This window comes from Oryctolagus cuniculus, chromosome X (genome assembly GCF_051225735.1).
Source record: "Oryctolagus cuniculus isolate XC-2025 breed Fujian yellow rabbit chromosome X, ASM5122573v1, whole genome shotgun sequence".
Classification (NCBI taxonomy): domain Eukaryota; kingdom Metazoa; phylum Chordata; class Mammalia; order Lagomorpha; family Leporidae; genus Oryctolagus; species Oryctolagus cuniculus.
Window position 1 is genome coordinate 22,484,251 of NC_142888.1, and position 21,907 is coordinate 22,506,157.

At 35.9% G+C, this 21,907-nt stretch overlaps 1 protein-coding gene across 1 annotated transcript in view; it reads left to right on the forward strand.

The window, feature by feature from the left end:
- Nucleotides 1-21,907, forward strand: part of CFAP47 (cilia and flagella associated protein 47) — a 375,387-nt gene that overhangs the window by 334,330 nt on the left and 19,150 nt on the right. Inside the window, exons 63-64 of the mRNA XM_089324690.1 lie at nucleotides 5,315-5,486; nucleotides 7,875-8,036. Coding sequence (XP_089180816.1) covers nucleotides 5,315-5,486; nucleotides 7,875-8,036 — 334 coding nt within the window. The remainder of the gene's footprint in view (nucleotides 1-5,314; nucleotides 5,487-7,874; nucleotides 8,037-21,907) is intronic.

Genomic DNA, 21,907 nt, shown 5'->3' on the forward strand with positions numbered 1-21,907 from the left:
GAACCCTGCCTAGGCTTCATATCCGAGTCACGGCACCATTATGTCGCTCCCCCTCTTTGTGGAGGAACGACACAAGACCCTGCACTGTTCTTTTGTCTGCTCGGCCCTCCCCGGGTTTGCTGCTGGTTCTTCCCGGGTTGGCTACCGTCCCTTCCACCTCCGTGGAAGGGCGGTTCCCCCTAGCCACTTTCCCCCACTTCCGCAGGGGAGTGGCACACCGCCGGCCGGCTCTCTCGGGGGCTGCTCAGGTGTTCCTTCAGATGTTCCTCTTAGATGTTCCTGGTGCATGTTGTCTCTCTCCTCCTTTATAGTCCTCTTCCACCAATCCCAACTCTGCTACCCACACGCCGAGCACACAGCTCTCCTGCAATCAGGAGCAGGTCCTACAGTTTATTGGTTGAACTGGAGGCAGCTGTGTAGAAGCTGTTTCCTCCTCTCCCAGCGCCATATTGTGGGAGAGCAGATGCATAGAATAAGTCTTAATTCCAGTAACTTAGTCTAGTCCGAGTTGCTCCCAGTTGCTCCCCACATATTCGACCTGTTGTATTAATATATCTGTACTATTTAAATCAACCCATATCACCCTACCTTCCCCATAATCATGAGTTAGGCCATAGCCAGAAAATTTAGTTGAGGTGAAATCTTCATCAGCAGTTCACAAAAATTTTTAGAGAAAGGGAGACAGTGACAAAAAGAAATGCATTCAAAATATAAGCGCAATAATCATTACATCAAAAGACAGAAAACTGTCTATTCTGAGTAGACAGGAACTTCACTTGTGTACAAAAAAATTTTACTACTTGCCTATACACACTTCAGGTTACTGATGATAAAAGTCATTTTTTATTTTTATTAGGAATTGAATAACCAATTTTGTGGCTGTAGTTATTATAAATATATTTTAACTTTTTGCCAATATTAAAACTGATTTATGTACCATTATATAATATCACATAATTCTACATTTGTTTACATATTTACTTTTACCAATGAGGTTTGTAATGTCATATTTTTGTATTGCTGATGAGCATACTTTGATTTCAAGTTGAACTCTATTAGTACTTCACACAAAGCAAGTCTAGTAGTGACAGTTCAAATTTACTTTTTTCTGGGAGAGTCTTTATATGTTTTTCATTTGTAAAAAACGGTTTTGTCATATATAGCTCTTTGGTTATCATTTTTTCTCAATGTTTTGAATATGCTATACCACTTTCATTAGCCTACAAAATTTCTACTGAGATATCATAGTCTTATGGAGGTCCACTTTTGTGATGAGTCCATTTTCTCTTGCTATTTCAAAACTCTATCTTTGCTTTTGGCCTTTGACAGTTTAATTATGGGTCTCAGTGTAGGCTTGGTGCCTGGAGGAACCAGGGTCCAAGGGGGCAGGCCAAACAATAAGACCTATGGCAAGATTGAATGTATGCTTTACTCTTTGTCCCCTCATTTGACAACTCCTGAGTTGAAGGACTTTCTCTCAGCACTGAGCTATATGGACTGAATTCTGCAACTCTTATGAAGGTATTTTTTATCTACTAATGTTTCTAAAATTGGTGTTTCTGTGAGGGAATGAGAGATAGAAATTCCTGTTCACTACTTTGTTGACAACACTCCCTCAGGTGTCTCCTAGAAAAGAATAGAATTTTCTTCCAATAATGAATTTGCTACTGTAGTTCCAAGTTCTGTTGACTTTTATCTTTGAAGCTGTTACGTGTATTATAGGAAAAAATAATTATTGGGACACATGCACTTCAAGCTGTTATGTGTATTATAGGAAAAAATAATTATTGGAACACATACACTTTAATGCATTTTTAAATTTTTTTAAGATTTATTATTATTTATTTGAAAGGCAAAATTACAGAGAGGCAGTAGCAGAAAGAGAGAGAGAGAGAGAAAGAATCGAGAGAGAGATCGAGATCTTCCATCCACTGGTTCACTCCGCAAATGGCCACAATGGCCAGAGCTGGGCTGATTTGAAGCCAGGAGCCAGAAGCTGCTTCCGGATCTCCCACATGGATGTGGGGTGCCAAGGACTTGGGCCATCTTCTACTGCTTTCTCAGGTGCATTAGCAGAGAGCTGGATTGGAAGTGGAGCAGCTGGGACATGAACCGGCACCCATATGGGATGCCGGCACTTTACACAGTATACCTCAGTGCTGTCCCCATGTTGATAACTTTTATTTCACATGTCCATTGCCTCATCAAACTCAAACTCCTCATCCCCCATGCGTGGGAGCCCTTTCCTCTGGCCGCCAGTCTGTTAAACAGCAACACAAAGGCTGCTGCTGTCACAGTAACTGAGGCAACAGGCAATTTCTCCACTGTTACTATCATTATTTTCCTTCTTTGCTGATGTCCTCACACTAAATAGCCTTATGCGCAGAAACCTGCATTTTTACAAATTGATGAGCAGGACGGGCATTTGGCCTAGTGGTTAAGATGCCAGTTAGGATGCTCAGAACCTGTATCAGAGTGCCTTGGATGTACACCCCTCTCAGGTTCCTGACTCTACCTTCCCGATAACGCAGCCCATTGGGCTCCTGCCACCCAGATGGGAGACCTGGATTGCATTTTTGTCTTACAACTTTGGCCCAGCATATCTCTGGCCAACAGTTGCAAGCATTTTGGGAATGAATCAATAGGTTATAGCTCTCTCTGTATCTCAAATAAATAAATGGATAATTTGTAAAACTTATGGGCTGTGTTTAGCATAAAAGATTGATTTTTACCAATAATTAACTTGCACTGATCTTACTGATAATTTTTATCCACTCAGTCTGCATAAAAGGGCTGAATAGATTTTCTCCAAATTAAAAATATAGCAAAAGGTGTATTGCTTCCATAGTAATATGACTTTGCAAGTAAAATGTAGAGGCCATATCAGCTTTAAAACACAATGAAGATTAATCATTTATCATAATTATGTCAAATCTGATTCTGTCCCTCTACCTTAGGGATTTATATCAATACATTTGAGTTACAGACAAAAAATATATGTATAGTTTGAAAAATAGATTTAAAGGGTTCCTACTTGCCTTATCCGTTGCCTTCTGTCTGAAAATCCTGACTGTATTTTGTACCAAATGGGATTTCATATGAATGGAATTACTTGTATAACAGCCATAGTGATAAGCCTCAACAAGGAGTTAATGCTCCTTAAACTAAAATGAGCTTCTCATTCCATAGTTTAATTATGACACCACCATTCCTATAAAAGTTTCAATAATTAGCAAAAAATACATGCAGATCTCAACTACAACCAGATATACTTTTTTAAAACTTTAATTTAGTAAATATAAATTTCCAAAGTACAGTTTATGGATTACAATGGCTTTTTCCCCCCATAGCTTCCCTCCCACCCGCACCCCTCCCATCTCCTGCTCCCTCTCCCATTCCATTCACATCAAGATTCATTTTCAATTATCTTTATATACAGAAGATCGATTTAGTATATATTAAGTAAAGATTTCATCAGTTTGCACCCACACAGAACATAAAGGGAGGAGAGGTACAATTTGGGACATGCTCAATCGTACTTGCCCCAAATCGTGGAGTTAGAAATGTTCCAGGGGATTCCAATACAATCCCATCAAGGTGGCATGTACCAATGCCATCTCACTAGTCCAAGTGATCAATTTCAGTTCATAATTGATCATAATGATAGGTCTAAGAGTCAAAGGGATCACACAAACAAGACTAGTGTCTGCTAATACTAACTGATAGAATCAAAAAGGGAGAGAACGATCCAACATGGGAAGCGGGATACACAGCAGACTCATAGAATGGCAGATGTCCTAAACAGCACTCTGGCCTCAGAATCAGCCCTTAAGGCATTCGGATCTGGCTGAAGTGCCCATGACAGTATTTTAGGCATGGAAAGCTAAGACACTCTGGCAAAAAAAAAAAAGAGGACCCAGATATACTTTTTAAAAAATATTCTTATGTTGCTTGAATGCAATAGAAATTTTACCTCCCATAAACATTCAAATTCTTAAATGTTATTTTTTCTGTGTGAATTATGAGTTTCTAATGGACATTGCCATATACCATGCTCAAAATGAAGATACTTTATATATGTAGACACATTGATTTTGCAACAGCAATGCACAGTTATTGAGAGAAACAAATTTCTGATATTGTCAACAGCATGAAAACTATCCATTTAGGAGGTCAAAGATTCATTTTTATGTGTGGAAAAGAAAAAAACAGATTTTGAAAGTGTGTGGGTCAATCTCCAACGTTGTACATTAATACATTTGATGAATAATCATTAAATGTGACTTGAACTTGTCATAGTTAAGCTATTTTTTAGAATTCAGTAACAGAAATAAAAATCAACTTCTTTTAAAAGATGTCTGTAAGGATTGCTTAGGGAAAGGTGTCAGTTCTGGATGAATATAATATAATTTGAAGATCATTTTCATCTTTATACACCAGAGGCAGACTTTAAAATCAGCTTAGTTTTGAACCAAGTCAAGTCAAGATTCTCTAATCTCTCCTTCATGGTCTACATGCAACAAACATCTTTGAAATTTGTTTGATCTCTTAACATGCAAATGGGAGTAAATTTAATACATGTTTATACCATTTGCCTACATGCTAGTTCTAGATTTAATATACTTTTCATGTGCAGTGCACAAAATTCTATTATTTAACTCTGGTATCCTACTGGTTAATAAAATATTATTAAAGACATTGTCTATAATACTTCACAACTAAAACATAAAGAGTACTCTCTTTGACCAAAATGTATCAGAAATTGAAAATCCTGCCCTAATAGTTTGAGATACTGTTTCAAATTATTTAAACTTTATTGAATTTTAAGGCTTTTTCTTTTTAAATTTCAAGTCTATAGGCATTTAATAAATTCATTATATAGAATACATATCATATTGTTTCTACATTATGGTTAATATTGATTCATTTTCATTTGATTTTTCCTGCTCTACAGATTCTAATGGTGACAATTAATTTCTATTTTTTATTCATTCACTTATTTATCAACTTTTAATAAAAGTATACTGAGCACTATCATACAGGGGGACTTTGAGAGGTTCATGGAAAACTGAACTATAATACAAATTTATTTGGTGCAGAAAGTTTTGAAATGCATGCATATTTTTTAAATATACACATTTCAAAATACACTTTTTGAAGGCTTCTCATATTACCTGGCAATGCAGTAGACATTATGGTACAAAACTAACACATAATCTCATCCTTCATCTAACTATCCATTTATGATTAATTTGATGCCCAATATCTGCATATTTAATTAAATTGAAGCATATTTTCATCTTGATTTTCTTAGAAATACCTATAAGATATGAATTTGAATATGAAATTCTATATGAATCTGAATATATGAAGTCTAACTTGAAATCCTGCGTGTCTTTATATCTGATCAAGAAATCTTATAATATCAAGAAAGAAGCAATAACATTAACCTTCTGTCTGAAATTTACACCGAAAAGACCATTGAGGTAAATGTGTTTTCTTTCTTCCTTTCTTTAAAATTTTTATTGCTCATTTTAACTGAATAATGTTGCTTTTTTTCCCCATCTTTCAATATTTGAATATTACTTGTTTGATGCTGTTGAGAAAAATAGTTGAAGCTAGGTGATTTCTAGATATCAAGCTATGAAAATTATTCTAATGAGAAAAAATAGTTCAGATGATTGGAAATCATATTTCATTTAAGAATTATAAGAACTCTAAGGTTGTTAGGATATCATATTAACAAAAGAGAACTATGTTTTATGAAATTTTGAAAAGAAAAACTAACTTGATGATGTACTTGGGGGCATCAAAAAGATATTTAAAATTAGAAGATGTTTATTTTACTGCAGAAATTTTTTATATCTACTCAGGTTTTTCATAATATGTACTTTCCATGAACTTTTTGAAACCATTTGTATGGTTGCAACATGATACCACATTCATGTAACTTCTCAGAACCATTTCAAATGATAAAAATATTTAAACCATGTTCTACATTGCAACTGCTTTCATTAGCCTTGACCACTCAATATCATACCATTTTGGGGCTGGCGCTGTGGCACTGCAGGTTAACGCCCTGGCCTGAAGCGCTGGCATCCCATATGGGTGCTGGTTCAAGACCTGGCTGCTCCACTTCTGATCCAGCTCTCTGCTATGGCCTGGGAAAGCAGTAGAAGATGGCTCAAGTCCTTGGGCCCCTGCACCTGCGTTGGAGACCCGTAAGAAGCTCCTGGCTCCTGGCTTTAGATCTGCTCATCTCCAGCCATTGCAGCCAATTGGGGAGTAAACCTTCAAATGGAAGGCCTCTCTCTCTCTCTCCCTGCCTCTCTTCCTCTCTCTCTGTAACTCTGACTTTCAAATAAATAAATAAATCTTTAAAGAATATATCATACCATTTCACAGCCCCTTAGGAAAACATAAGTGGATCTATGAGAATAGTGGGCTTTGGGTATCTGTCATTGGGGAAACCTCACCTAGAGTATATTTACTTTTGGGGCAACTTATATTTAGCACCTAGAAATACTGTATGCTATGCAACATCTGAAATAGGGCTTTTAGTGTATGCAGAGACACTGATAAGAACCACAATATACACAAAATATAAAATTCATTCTGGCAAAGAAAAAATAGTTAAAAGTATTACTTGTGGTTTTGATTATTTCTAAAGTTCAACTGTGCATTTCATGTAGCTGTACATGTTTAAAGTGGACATGAATATGTGATCCAATAACTAGGACACCAGAGTCATTTTCAGGAAGCAGTAATAAACCTACAAAAATACACTATGAATATTGATATTGATTTGATTGACTTTGATCTTTTCTTTCAAGTTTATTGTTATCTGTTTCTTTGCTAGTATTTTTCTTTTCTTTTTAAAGAGTTATTAATTATTTGAAAGTCAGAGTTACAAAGGGAGAGGGAGACAGAGAAAGAGATCTCCCATCTGCTGGTTTATTCCCCAAGTGGCTGCAGTGGCCAAGGGCTGGGCCAGGCAGAAACCAGGAGCCAGGAACTTCATTAAGGTCTCCCTCATGGGTGGCAAGGGCCCAGGCATTCAGGCCATCTTCCGTTGCTTTTCATAAGCCATTAGCTGGGAGCTGGATCCGAAGTAGAGCAGCTAAGACCTGAACTGGCACTCTTCTGGGATGCTGGCATCGGCTTTACCCACTATACCACAACACCAGCCCCTCTTTTTAGTATTTTTCACTTTTAACTTGGTATTTTATTAATTTGATGATGTGACAATTACTGTAATATTGTTTTTATAAACATTTATTTATTTATTTTATTTGAAAGGCAGAGTTACCGAGAGAGGGAGAGACAGAGAGAGATCTTCCATCTGCTGTATCACTCCCCAAATGGCCACAAAGGCCAGGGCTGTGCCATACCGAAGCCAGAGCTAGATGCTTCATCCAGGTCTCCCATGTGGGAGCAGGGGCCCAAGCCCTTAGTCCATCTTCTGCTGCTTTCCCAGGGACATTAACAAGGAGCTGGATCTGAAGTGGAGCAGCTGGGAATAGAACCAGCCCCCATATGGGATGTTGGCATTGAGGTGGTGGCTTAACCTGCTACATGCAGAACCAACCCTTATGCTTTCATTTTTAAAATGCTTCAATTTGAGTCAATTATATGGGGTTTTTTAGGCATTCACAGAAAATATACTTTCTGTATGTAAAACAAGAGTGGAAAACACTTTCTTACAGGACTTCATTTTGCAAGAAAATCTCCCAAAGTAACTATTAGCCTAAAACTTGGGCCCATTTGCTGAAACCATAAGGTTTACTTACATTTTGAACTTAGATAAGGGTTTACTATCTTCATTCCCTTTGCTTGCTTTCCTGTAGCACTTATTAAATGTTTTTGTGTTCAAGGGCTCATATTACACTGAAAATAGAGTGCCTAACACAAGGAATTTGGAAGTTTCCCATGATGTTGATTGCTACTGAGCCTGATGTGGATGACGTCATTAACATTAAAGGACTTGGTTTATTTAAGGAATCTGTTGTTAACTTCAGGCTGACAAGTCAGACAAGGTAATATATCAAACAAAATTATGTGAACTCGTTTTGTGAGTATAATTTATGCTGAGCTATGGAATGAAATTTAAGAAGGAAAATCTGGTAGATAATATTTTGCTGATTAAACCAGGACAGTATGCTTCTATGACTTAAAACTTTATAAACTTTATAAATTTTGACTTAAAAATTGGAAAATAGGGCATACAAGAGTGAAGACCAAAAGAAGCAAAAGTAAACAATTGGATCCTGAAATTTAGGATAATATTTCTATTTTTACAAAGGATGATTCAATGTATCTTTTCAAAAACAAATGGATTATTTTGAAGTAGTAGTGTAGGAATATCAAATGGTTTAAATAAGTAGAGATGATTTGGTAAGTACCTCAATTCTGTTTTCTCTCTTATTTCTCTATTCAACCATAGCTGTCTGTGTTATACTCGTGATAACATGGACTGTATGACAATACTTTGAAGAGTCCAACATATAAGAATATTTTACAGCTTTTCTGAGATACACATACATAGCATTCATCCACTGTAAATCTCAATAATTTTTTGAAATTATATATTTTGTAGCCATAACTACCTTCTAACGTTAGAACTTTTCCATTCCCTCCAGATTTTCCTCAGGTTTCTTTGCAGTCAACTCCCAGTCCCACATGCTGTCTCATACAACTACCAGTTTGCATTCTGTCTCTATAGTCTTCCCTTTTCTGGGTATTTCACAAAATGAAGTCATGTAATATGTCTTCTTACACTGTCCTTGTCTAAATTTCAGTAGTGTTCATGCCTAAGCAGCTCTCAATTTCCAGGGTATTGAAATAGTTGTTTTAAGCAGTTGTCTGGTTTTCTAAGTGCTGTTGGGGACTAAATTAGTTTATTTCTCTCATTCAACTGGGAGAGAATTCTGCAAAGTGTATTTTAAATACACTGGAGTTGCCTATAAATTTTCAGGGAAAATGATCTGCTGCTAGTCACTCTGATTTTTTTCACTATAGAGCTTGTGTAGGTCAGATCATTTTTAATAATGATGAGATTTTTCTACTCAACACAAGGAGCTAAGTTTTGATGAGTGGAGAAATAAGTGGTTCATACTACTGAGTCATAGTGAGCATACAACCCATTTATGCTGCACAAGACCTGAGAAATAGGAATATGAGAAGGAAGTACTTAGCTTACTGGTCATCTTCATTTCTACAACTGGTAATTTGACTGCCTGTGTGTCATTATGGCTCAGGATGCTCCCTGCATTTTCTGTAGACATGAACTTTACAAAGTACTGCGTATGCATAAATACATTCTATGTTACTTATATCAAATGAATGGTAAACAATTAAATGATACAGTAGTTAGAGAATGGCTCAACAATGCTATAAGCATCTATTGTATTTCAAGCCAGATGAAGCAAGGCTTTATAGTTAGGTTGACTACAAAGTTCACTATCCAAAGAAGGACTTTTTGGAGGATAAAATAAGACTCAATTAATAATTGGAGTTGACAGTAAGGTAAACTGGGGCAAATCCTAGCAAGCTAGCTCTCGCAATTACTGTTTTTTTTTAATAAATAAATATTTCTTTATTTATAAAGCAGAGTGACAGAGATGAGGAGACAGATCTACCTGCTGATTCACTTCCTCAGTGCTCACAACAGCCAGGTCTGTTCTAGGCTGAAGTCAGAAGTCAAGAACTCCATCCCCAGGGTGGCAGGGGCCCAAGTACTTGGGCCATCTTCCACTGCCTCCCCAGTTGTACTAACATGGAGCTGGATAGAAAGCAAAGCACCTGGTGCTGGAGCAAGCACTCTGATATGGGGTACCAGCATTGAAAGTGGTGGCTTAACTCTCTATGCCACAATGCCAGTCTGACAATTACTGTTATTACACGCCCTAACAAACTATTTGTTGATACAAAGAGTAATGGCAAGTCATCAAACATTTTTTCACATGTTTACTCACCTTAGGTATCTGTTTTTTGTGAAATATTGGCTCATTTCTTGCCCATTTTGTAATTGGATGTATTTTATTTTGCCATTTTGTTTTGAATCTTTTTAAATATATTCTTGATATTTAAACCTCTTAACAGGAATTTTCATGGTGCTAGAGTTTTTCATTTTGATGAAGTGGAATTTATAATTTCTTTCTTTTATGTAACATCCTTCTTCTGTCATGTCTTAGAACTCTTCATCTGGCACTAAATCCTAAATACTTTCTCCTGTGTTCTCTTTCAAACTTTTTTTAGTGTTTTCAAACTTGACGTGATCTATTATAAATTAATCATATGTGGTACATGAGTAAGGTTAAGATTTATTATATTATTATATTATTTATTATTTTACCTATAGTGTCTAACAATATTTACCCTCCCTTGGGTAGATTTTTGCAAATTGTCAAAAATCAAGTGGATGTATATATGTATATATCCAATCCATATATATATATATTCATATATATTTATCCATCTCCATATATATATAAATATATATATATTTGGTCTAATTGGGGTCTTATATTCTGTTCTATTTATCCTCTGCCAAAATCATACTCAGGTAGAGTGTTACCTTTCACTCTATTCTTCATTTTCAAAGTTATTTTAGTTCTTCTAGTTCTATTATTTTTTAAGGAAATTTAAGTATAAAAAGTCTTGTTTTATTTTCAATGGAATGTATTAAATCTGTGAATCAAACTGCTGACATTCAAAAACTTTGCTATTTTATTACATACTTTATTTACTATATCATAGTACATACAGTACATCTCTCCATTTACTTAGGTCTTCTTTGATTTCTTTCTGTAGCATTTTATAATTTTCATCTTGTACACCCTATAAAGTTTGATATATTTGTACACAGAAATTTCATTGTTGGAGTGGTTATAAATGCTGTTTTTAATTTTAGTCTCCACATACTTATTTCAAGTATACAGAGGTACAATTGATATTTGTATGCTTAGATTGAATCTTCTGAATTTGATAAATTGTTATTCATTCTACATACATTTTTATTAAATTTTTAAATTTATATTAATGGAAAAATACATACAGTTTAAGAAACATAATGACACTTCCCGCCCCATCCTCCCTCATTCCCACCCTTCCTCCTACTTCCTTTCTTATTTTTCTTTTTAAGTTTTGCAGTAATATACTTTTTTTTCTTTGAGAGCAAGTTTTGTCATTAATTGAGGAAGCACCTAAGGAAACAGGCAATGTCACTGGGTCTTTAGGCTTAGCATTGATGTTTTTAAAAATATTTATTTATTTATTTGAAAGACAGTCACAAAGAGAGAAGGACAAGCAGAGAGAAAGGGGTGTCTTCCATCTGCTGGTTCGTTCTTCAAATGGCCACAATGGTCATGCTCAGCCAGGTTGAAGCCAGGAGCCAGGAACTTCATCCCAGTCTTCCACATGGGTGACAGGGGCCCAAGTACTTCCTTCCCAGGCACATTTGTAAGGAACTGGACTGGAAGCAGTGCAGCCAAGACTGGAATCAGCATTCTGATATGGGATGCCACATTATAAGCCACAGCTTAGCCTACTGTGCTACAATGCCGGCCCAATAGTGTTGTTTTTTCCTTCCTTGGCATTTCCTACACAGATAATCATGTCTTCCATAAATTGGGACAGTTACATTTCTTCATTTCTAAACCATACTGCATTTCCTTTAATGCCTTATGTTACTGGCTAAAACTTTCCTTTTATGCCTTATGTTACTGGCTAAAACACTGAATGAGAGTGATGAGTGTGAACATTGCTTTTTCCCAAACTTATGTGGAACACATTCAGCCTTTCACCATTACGTATGATGTTAGCTATACTATTTTTAAAGTGATTTTTATCAAGTTGAGCATGTTGCTCCTTTCATATTATGTTCCTAGTACTGAAGAAACAAATTACTGTGGCTTTGAACAATACAAATTTATTATTTCACAGTTCTGGAGACTATAAGTCAGAAATCAAGATATCAGTGGTACAAGACTTTCTCTCTAGGCTGTAAGGAAGAGTCTGGTCCATACCCTTCAGCTCCTAGTGTCACTGGCAATCATGGGGGTCCATTGTCTTGTACATATGACACTCCAACCTCTGCCTCCACCATTATATGAAATACTTCCTTTGTGTCCCTCTCCGTGTCTCTTTTCCTTCTCATCTAAAGATGTCAGTCATCTTGTACTAGGACTTCCTCTCACCCAAGATAATCTCTTCTTAACTTGATTACAGCTGTCATGGCCCTATTTTAAAATGTGGTCATATTCACAAGCATTGGAGATGAGTACTTCAACATGTCTTTTGGGGAACACAGGTCCCAATTTCTTTATTTCTATTTTCCTGAGTCTTTTCCAAGAAGGAATATTGATTTTTTTCAAATTCTTCTTCTGCAACAATTTATAATATCACAATTTTTTTCTTTTACAACTTGTTGATATGGTGGATTACATTGATCAAACTTCAAGTACATATTGAACTAGATTTGCATTTCTAGGATAAACCTTAGTCTTGGAATATATATATATATATTTAGAATATATTTCTTTTTATGCATTAATTCATTTGAGTTGCTATAATTTGGTTATTATTTTTGTGCCTATGTTCCTAAGAGCTATTGGATGATAATTTTCTTTTTAAGATTTTTTTATTAGTTATTTCTGTATCATTTACTCTTTATGTATGATTTTACACTTGGGTAATGCAAAAATTAGCTGGAAAATATTCATTCTTTTTCCATTTTTTGGAAGATAATATTTAGGCTTGGTTATAATTCTTTAAACGTATTATCTGGTGAAATCATCTAGGTCTGAAGATTTATTTCACAGCTTTTTAAAATTATGGATTGATTACTCTAATGATTACATGCCTACCCAGATTATTTATTTCATATTGGGTGAGAATTTATAATTTTTGCTTTTCAAACAATTGTTTCATTTCTTCTGATTGTCAAATTTATGCGTATAGAGTTAGTTGTTCCTAACATCCTCTTATTGTTCTGCTGATATCTGTGTGATATCCCTCCTTTTATTTCCAAAGTTGGTAATTTGCAGTTATTCTCTCTTTTTTTTATTTTTTGCCAGGCAGAGTTATACAGTGAGAGAGAGAGAGACAGAGAGTTATAGACAGTGAGAGAGAGACAGAGAGAAAGGTCTTCCTTCCGTTGGTTCACTCCCCTAATGGCCGCTATGGCTGGTGCTGCGCTGATCTGAAGCCAGGAGCTGGGTACTTCCTCCCTGTCTCCCATGCGGGTGCAGAGACCCAAGCACTTGGGCCATCCTCCACTGCCTTCCCGGGCCACAGCAGAGAGCTGGACTGGAAGAGGAGGAACCAGGACTAGTACCCGGCGCCCCAACTGGGACTAGAACCGGGACTAGAACCCGGGGTGCCGGCACCATAGGCAGAGGAGCCAAGTGAGCCACGGCGCCGGTCCTGCAGTTATTCTGTTTTATCACTGCTAATTGTGTTGGAGTTTTCCAGTTTTGTTGGACTTTTTTTAAAAGAGCTTTTGGTTTCACCTCTTTTTCTCTATTATTTTTCTGTTTTAGTTTTAATTGACTTCTAGTCTTTTGTTTTCTTTCATTTGTTTGACTGTGATTTTCTTTTTATCTTAATTTTCTAATTTCTTAAAGTCAGAGCTTAGTTTATTTATTTGAGGTCTTTCCTTTTCTCTGTTGTAAGTATTTATTGCTATGACATTCCTTCTTTTACTATTTTAGCAGGAAGACTTGAATTTGATATGTGTACTTTCACATTTATTCACTTTTAAATGTGTTTTTTATCCTGAGACTTCCTCTTTGACACAGGGCTATTTAGAATAGTGTCATTTAATTTACAGGTATTCGAGGATTTCCACTGTCTCTTATTGATTCTTAGTTTGGTTGCATTGTGGTCAGAGAATATATTCTGCATAAATTTAATCATTTAGCTTCTAAGTATTTGTTTTGTTGGTCAGAGGAGTCCATGGACAAAAATATACCTTAAGAAAACAGAGGAAGATGGAGTGTCCCACAAATGTCTATAGGAGCCGGTTGGTTCATGATAACATTCATTTGGTTTGCTTCCTTTGCTTATTTTCTGTTCAGTACTCCTATCAGTTGACGAGAGTGGGGTGTTGGTATTGCTGGAAATAATTGTGTATTTGCTAATGCATTTTTGAAGATCTGAAGTTTTTAGTCTATGAATATATACAAATTGTGTGTCTTTTGATGTATTTGCTATTTTATCATTATGTAGTGTCTCTTTCCTCCTACAAGATGTATTAACTCTGAAGTCTGGTTTATCTGGTATTAATATAGTCACTCCAGATTTTTATAATAACAAATGTCTATGCATTGTAGTGGTTTTTCTTCCTTCTACTTTTATTCTCCCTATATCATTACATTGATGTGGACTTCTTGTAGATAGCATATAATTGGATTCTTATAAAATCAACTGTGTTCATCTCTTAATTTCTATGTATGTGATTTAAATAACACATTTAAAGTAGCTATGGATATATTAGGTATTGTTTATGCCATTTTAGTTTTCATTTTCTGCTTGTTCATTTTGCTTCTTGTTCTTCTGTTTCATTTTCTTACCTTATTTTTGGCTTAAGAAAGTTTTAGAATCCATTTTTATGTACCTACAGTGCTTTAATATATCTCACTGTAGAGTTGGTTTTTAGTAGTTGTCAGCAATATAGCATTCATATAGAACAAACCACAGTCTACTGCTATAAACATCTTACTACCTCATGAGAAATGTGGAAACCTCGCTTTCATTTGTGTCCCTTTATCCTCCCACATTTTAAATGTAAACCTCTTGATTATTTCTACTATACAGGTAGAACCCTATGTCTGAAGATGCTATAATTTTTATGTCAATTTTCAAATATACTTTTATAAACTCATAAGGAAAAATACAGTCTATTATAACATTTTTACCCATTCCATTGTTTTTTTTTTTCCCTTCCTGAAGTCCTAGCCTTTTGTTTTCAGTTTTTGTTTGTTTGTTTAAAGAACATTCTTTAGGTATTTAAAGTTAACTCTACTGGTGACAGTCTCTCACCTACGGTTGCTGTCTTTATTTCTCCTTCACTGTTGAAGAATGCTTTTGCTAAATATAAAATTCATGATTCAGAATCTTTTCTTTCAGGATTTGAAAAATATTGTGTCACTTCTTTCTGACTCTCGGGATTTATTAGGAAAAATCTGTTGTCATTTGGGTTTTTGTTTCCCAATAAATAACATTTCCTTCTCTCTAACTTCTTTCAAGATGTTTTCTTAACTTTAGTTTTCAGAAGTTTGATTATAATGTGCTGGGCTGTGTAATCTGCTATCATTAGCTTGAATTCAGTGAGGGGTGGAACGCAGGCTCTCTTGTTCAGTGCTAGGCATTCCAGGGATGCTTTATAAGTATGCTCTGGAAGGCATGGAAAGCCAAGACACTCTGGCAAAAAAAAAAAAAAAAACCTAAATAAAAGATCTCTATGAGTGAGATCCCAGTGGAAAGAACAGGTCTTCAAAGAAGGAGGTACCTTTCTCTGAAGGGAGGAGAGAACCTCCACTTTGACTATGACCTTGTCTAAACAAGATAAGAATCGGAGAACTCAGAGGGCTTCCATAGCCTTGGGAACTCATGACTGGAGCATAGGGAGACTACTGATGCCATAGACAGGAGTGTCAATTGGTAAAGTCAACAACAGGAGTCACTGTGCACTTACTCCTCATGTAGGATCTCTGTCCTTAATGTGCTGTACATTGAGACTTAATGCTATAACGAGTACTCAAACAGTATATTTCACTTTGTGTTTCTATGGGGGTGCAAACTGTTGAAAGCTTTACTTAATGTGTACTAAACTGATTTTCTGTAAAAAAAAAAAAAAAGAAGAAGAAGAAGAAGAAGAAGAAGAAGAAGAAGAAGAAATTATCAATTCCCAACTTGACTCTCACTGGGATTAAACATGACAATAGGTCTGATCTGATTTCATCATCATTTAAAAAATCATCTATTATTTTTCACTTTATGTTTCTGTGTGGGAGCAAACTGTTGAAATCTTTACTTCATGTATGCTAAACTGATCTTCTGTATATTAAGAGAATCGAAAATGAATCTTGATGTGAATGGAAGGGGAGAGGGAGTGGGAAAGGGGAGGGTTGTGGGTGAGAGGGACGTTATGGGGGGGAAGCCATTGTAATCCATAAGCCGTACTTTGGAAATTTATATTCATTAAATAAAAGTAAAAAAAAAAAAAGAAGTAGCTGACTTTTCAAAAAAAAAAAGTATGCTCTGGAAGAAGGAAAATCTCGATGGTTTAAATGATAGGTAAAAAATTACTCATCAATGTCTTCAGTGATTATTGAATATAAATTTCCATTAGGTACACTTAGGGACAAAATAGAATTGTAGCATATTTATTGTTTCTGGAGATCACTGCATATTTATTTCTTTATTATTCCTAATCAGAGATCTTGTAAAAGTCTTTTAAAACTATTTATTAAAGATTAGTCATTTTTGCTGTGGAAATTTACACCCTAATTTACTTCATAAAACCATTAGAACAATATATTTGGAGTCTTTTCAAAGCAAATTATTCGTAGTAATCAAAAGAAGTTTTTAATGGACTAACCAGTTCAAAATGCACACAGATATGCACATGATTAGAGCTCAGTAATTTATTAAGAATAGATGTTCTAGTAATTTATTAAGAATTTTTTACTTGTTGCTGTATAACTTTTCCAGTTTGGTCAGGTTAACACAATACCTTTGCAATCAGGAGTGCAAAAACTGAAACTCTACTAATTTGATATGTGGTACCTTTTAATATCATACTTGTTGAATATGAGGAAACTGTGTCTTGGGGAGAAAATAAAATTTTCTTCATCTGCTTTTCTATATGCATCTGTACTCTACATAACACTTAGGCTTTACCCATAGACCTTGGAATTACAGATCTGTTTTAATATTCTACTACACAAGTTTCACACACGAATGAAAATTAGCTGAAAAGCTATGAGATAGGTCCCATCTAAAACATGAAAATGGAAACTTATTTCATATCTTATATGGGTCTTTAATGAGTAAAATTATCTCTCTTCTCTCTTGATTAAACAAAACATATTCATAGAGTTAATAGTAATTGAGCTATTATATCGCCTCCTTGTTAATCACTCTGATATTACTCTAATTAATTTAATGAAAATGTAGGAACTAAATCCTTTGAATTTAAAGTAACATAAGTTCCATCTTTCACTGCCTCACTTGTGATTACTGTTGACAGATGAAATTAAATAATTAAATCATCAGTTATAAGAGATTGTAATAAAAGTCTCAAATTTTATATGACACACACAAAAGAAAACTCTCAATAAAGACAAAATGAAATGTATAAGTTTCCCGGAAGAATGCCATCATGATTATTTCTGTCTAATATGAAAAACAAATTATTTTCAATAGTCTACTTTGTTTATAAATCTAATTGGAAACTGAATGAATTTACTTGAATGGAGACATAGATGAAGGACTAATAACAGAAATAGGGTAGAATCAGGCAGCTATTATCTTCTTCTGAAAATCCAATTTAATTCAGATGCCAAAATGATTCATTCTCTGATGATTTTGATCAACATCATCCTAATTTGTGTAGTGTCTGATCATAATAATATTAATGTTAAAGTATTACAGATTTGCTGAACTTAATATTTTTTAATTCTTATGATAAAAGGACAAAACTGCACCCATGTCTCACTCAGTCATCTCAGAGTAATAAATTAGGAATTCAATTCTCACTTCCTTGATTCCCCTTGGAGCACATCTTTACACTTTCACTAGGACTTTTGAGAAAAATGAGACAATCATAAAGTCAGTATTTTCTTTTTTTTAATTTTTTATTATTTTTTTTGACAGGCAGAGTGGACAATGAGAAAGAGAGACAGAGAGAAAAGTCTTCCTTTGCTGTTGGTTCACCCTCCAATGGCTGCCGCGGCCGGTGCACTGCGCCTATCCGAAGGCAGGAGCCAGGTACTTATCCTGGTCTCCCATGGGGTGCAGGGCCCAAGCACTTGGGCCATCCTCCACTGCACTCCCTGGCCACAGCAGAGAGCTGGCCTGGAAGAGGGGCATCCGGGACAGGATCAGGCGCCCCGACCGGGACTAGAACCCGGTGTGCTGGCGCCGCATGGCAGAGGATTAGCCTAGTGAGCCGCAGCACCGGCCTTAAAGTCAGTATTTTCATAAGATGTCTTGATTTTTACATGTATTTTAAGTTATTGTTTTGGCTACTACCAGAAAAATATATGACACATGATTTAGATTACTACACAATTAGATCTAATTCAATATGCCTTCATCCTTTATTAAGTTCTCTCCTCCCTTCAGAGGAAAGTACCTCCTTCTTTGATGGCCCCTTCTTTCCACTGGGGTCTCACTTACAGAGATGCTTCATGTAGAAAATTTTTCTTTGCCACAGTGTCTCGTCTTTCCATGCCTAAAATGCCCTCATGGGCTTTTCAGCCAGAACAGAATGCCTTGAGGGCTGATTCTGAGGTCAAAGTGCTACTTAAAGAGATTGTCATTCTATGAGTCTGCTGTGTGAACTGCTTGCTATGTTCCAGCATTCACTACTTTTTAATTCTATTATTATTACCAAACATTTAATCTTATTTATATGATCACTTTATCACTGAATCCTATCTATATGCTCACTTTAAAAATTAAAATACTATTTTTTCCACCGAGCTTAAGGGGATTTGGGGCCACATGGCAAATTTTTAAACTGTACCCTTAGAAGTAAGTCCAGAGAAATATATGCAGAACTATACAGCTTTATATTACAAACCTCATACATTTCATAATTACAACATTAGGAACATGATGATTCTTCCCACTGTGTCCACCCTCCCACCCAGAATCCCACCCTACTTCCTCCTCCCTCTCTTATTCCCACTCTTTTATTTTTAAAGCTTTATTTTAATGAATACAATTTTCATAGGTACAACTTTAGGAATACAGTGTTTTTTTCCCCCCATACCCGCCCTTCCTCCCCCATTCCCATCCTACCTCCTACTCTCTCTCCTATCCCATTCTTTTTTAAGATTCATTTTTAATTAACTTTATATACAGAAGACCAACTCAATACTAAGTAAAGATTTAAACAGTTTGCACACATACGTACACACAATGTAAAAAGTACTGGTTGAGAGCAAGTTTTGCAGTTAATTCTCATAGTACAACTCATTAAGGACAGAGGCCCTACATAGGGAGTAAGTGCAGTGACTTCTGTTGTTAATTTAACTATAAAAACTCTTATTTATGACCTCAGTGATCACTCCCACTCTTATTTTTTACCAAGATCTATTTTCAATTAAATTTACACACATATGTTCTATGTTAAGTAAAGTGTTCTGTCGCTCCCCCTCTTCGTGGAGGAACGACACAGGACCCTGCGCTGTTCTTTTGTCTGCTCGGCCCTCCCCGGGTTTGCTGCTGGTTCTTCCCGGGTTGGCTGCCGTCCCTTCCACCTCCGTGGAAGGGCGGTTCCCCCAGCCACTTTCCCCACTTCCGCGGGGGAGCAGCACACCGCCGGCCAGCTCTCTCGGGGGCTGCACAGGTGTTCCTTCAGATAGATGTTCCCCTTAGATGTTCCTGGTGCATGTTGTCTCTCTCCTTCTTTATAGTCCTCATCTACCAATCCCAACTCTGCTACCCACACGCCGAGTACGCTGCTCTCCTCCAATCAGGAGTAAGTCCTACAGTTTATTGGTTGAACTGGAGGCAGCTGTGTAGAAGCTGTTTCTCCCTTCTCAGCGCCATATTGTGGGAGAGCAGATGCACAGAATAAGTCTTAATTCCAGTAACTTAGTCTAGTCCGAGTTGCTCCCCACAGTGTTCAATAAATAATATGAAGAAAAAAAAAACCTGTTCCTCAACAGTCAACATAAGGGCTGTTCAAAGTCATTGCTTCTCAAAGTGTCAATTTTACTTCTAGAGATTGCCTTTTAGGTGCTCTATTAGTTATCACAGGTCAGGAAGAACATATGGTATTTGTCCCTTTGGAACTGGCTTATTTCACTAAGTATTATGTTTTGCAGTTTCATCCATTGTGTTGCAAATGACAAGATTTTGGTTTTGTTTCTGTTTTTTTTTTTTTTTTTTTTTTTTTTTTTACAGCTGTGTAGTATTCTGTGGTGTACATATCCCATAATTTCTTTATCCAGTCTTCAGTTGATGGACATCTGGATTGATTGCATGTCTTAGCTACTGTGAATTGAACTGCAATAAACCTGGGAATGCACATAGTTCTTTCATATGCTGATTTCATTTGTCATGGGTTAATCCCCAAAAGTGGGATGGCTGGGTCATATGGTAGTTCTATATTCAGATTTCTGAGGTAGCTCCATATTGTCTTCCATCATGGCTTTACTAGTTTACATTTCCACCAGATGTGGATTAGGGTACCTTTTTCCCCACATTCTCACCAGCATTTGTTATTTGTTGATTCCTGTATAAGAGCCATTCTAACTGGGGTAAGGTGAAACTTCATTGTGGTTTTGATTTACATTTCTCTGACAGCTAGTGATCCTGAACATTTTTTCATGTGTCTATTGACCATTTTATTTCCTGTTTTGAAAAATGCCTGTTCAAGTCCTTTGCAAATTTCTTTTTTTTGTTATTTTTTTAAACTTTTATTTAGTAAATATAAATTTCCAAAGTACAGTTTATGGATTACAATGGCTTTTCCCCCCATAACTTCCCTCCCACCTGCAACTCTCCCATCTCCTGTTCCCTCTCCCATTCCATTCACATCAAGATTCATTTTCAATTATCTTTATATACAGAAGATCAATTTAGTATATATTAAGTAAAGATTTCATCAGTTTGCACCCACACAGAACATAAAGTGTAAAATACTGTTTGAGTACTAGTTATAAACACCTAAGAATAATTGTGTGTTAATTACAGAGTTCAACCAATAGTATTAAGTAGAAAAAAATAATAAAAGGGATAAAGTATTACATTGTACATCAACAGTCGGGACAATGGCTGATCAAGTCACTGTTTCTCATAGTGTCCATTTCACTTCAACAAGTTTCCTTTTTGCCAATTTCTTAGCTATATTATTTGTTTTGTTGTTGTTGAGTTTCTTGAGCCCTTTATAGATTTTGGATATTAATCCTTTATCAGTTGTATAGTTTGCAAATAATTTTTCCCATTATGTCAGTTGCATCTTCACTTTCCTGACTGTTTCTTTTGTGGTGCAAAAACTTCTAAATTTGATGTAATCCCATTCGTCAGTTTTGGCTTTGATTGCCTGTGCCTCTCTGATCTTTTCTGAGAAGTCTTTGCATATGCCAATGTCTTGCAGGGTTTCCCCAATGTTCTCTAATAATCAGGTCGTAGATTTAGGTCTTTAATCAATTTTGAGTGGATTTTTGTGTAAGGTGTAATGTAGGGGTCTTGCTTTGTACTTCTGCATGTGAAGATCCAATTTTCCCAGCACCGTTTGTCGAAAATGCTGTCCTTGCTCCAGGGGGCTGATTTTAACTCCTTTGTCAAAGATAAGTTGGTTGTAGATGCTTGGATGGATTTCTGGCATTTCTATTCTGTTCCACTTATCTATCTATCTGTTTTTGTACCAGTAGCAGGCTGTTTTAATTATAAATGCCCTGTAGTATGTCTTGAAATCTGGTATTGTGGATGCCTCTGGCTTTGTTTTTGTTGTATACAATTGTTTAGCTATTTGGGGTCTCCTGTGTTTCCATATGAATTTCAGCATCATTTTTCCTATGTCTGAGAAGATTGTTGTTGGTATTTTGATTGGTATTGTATTGAATCTCTCAATTGCTTTCAGTTGTATTGACATTTTGATGATAATAATTCTTCCAATCCATGAATATAGAATATTTTTCCATTTTTTGGTATCCTTTTCTATTTC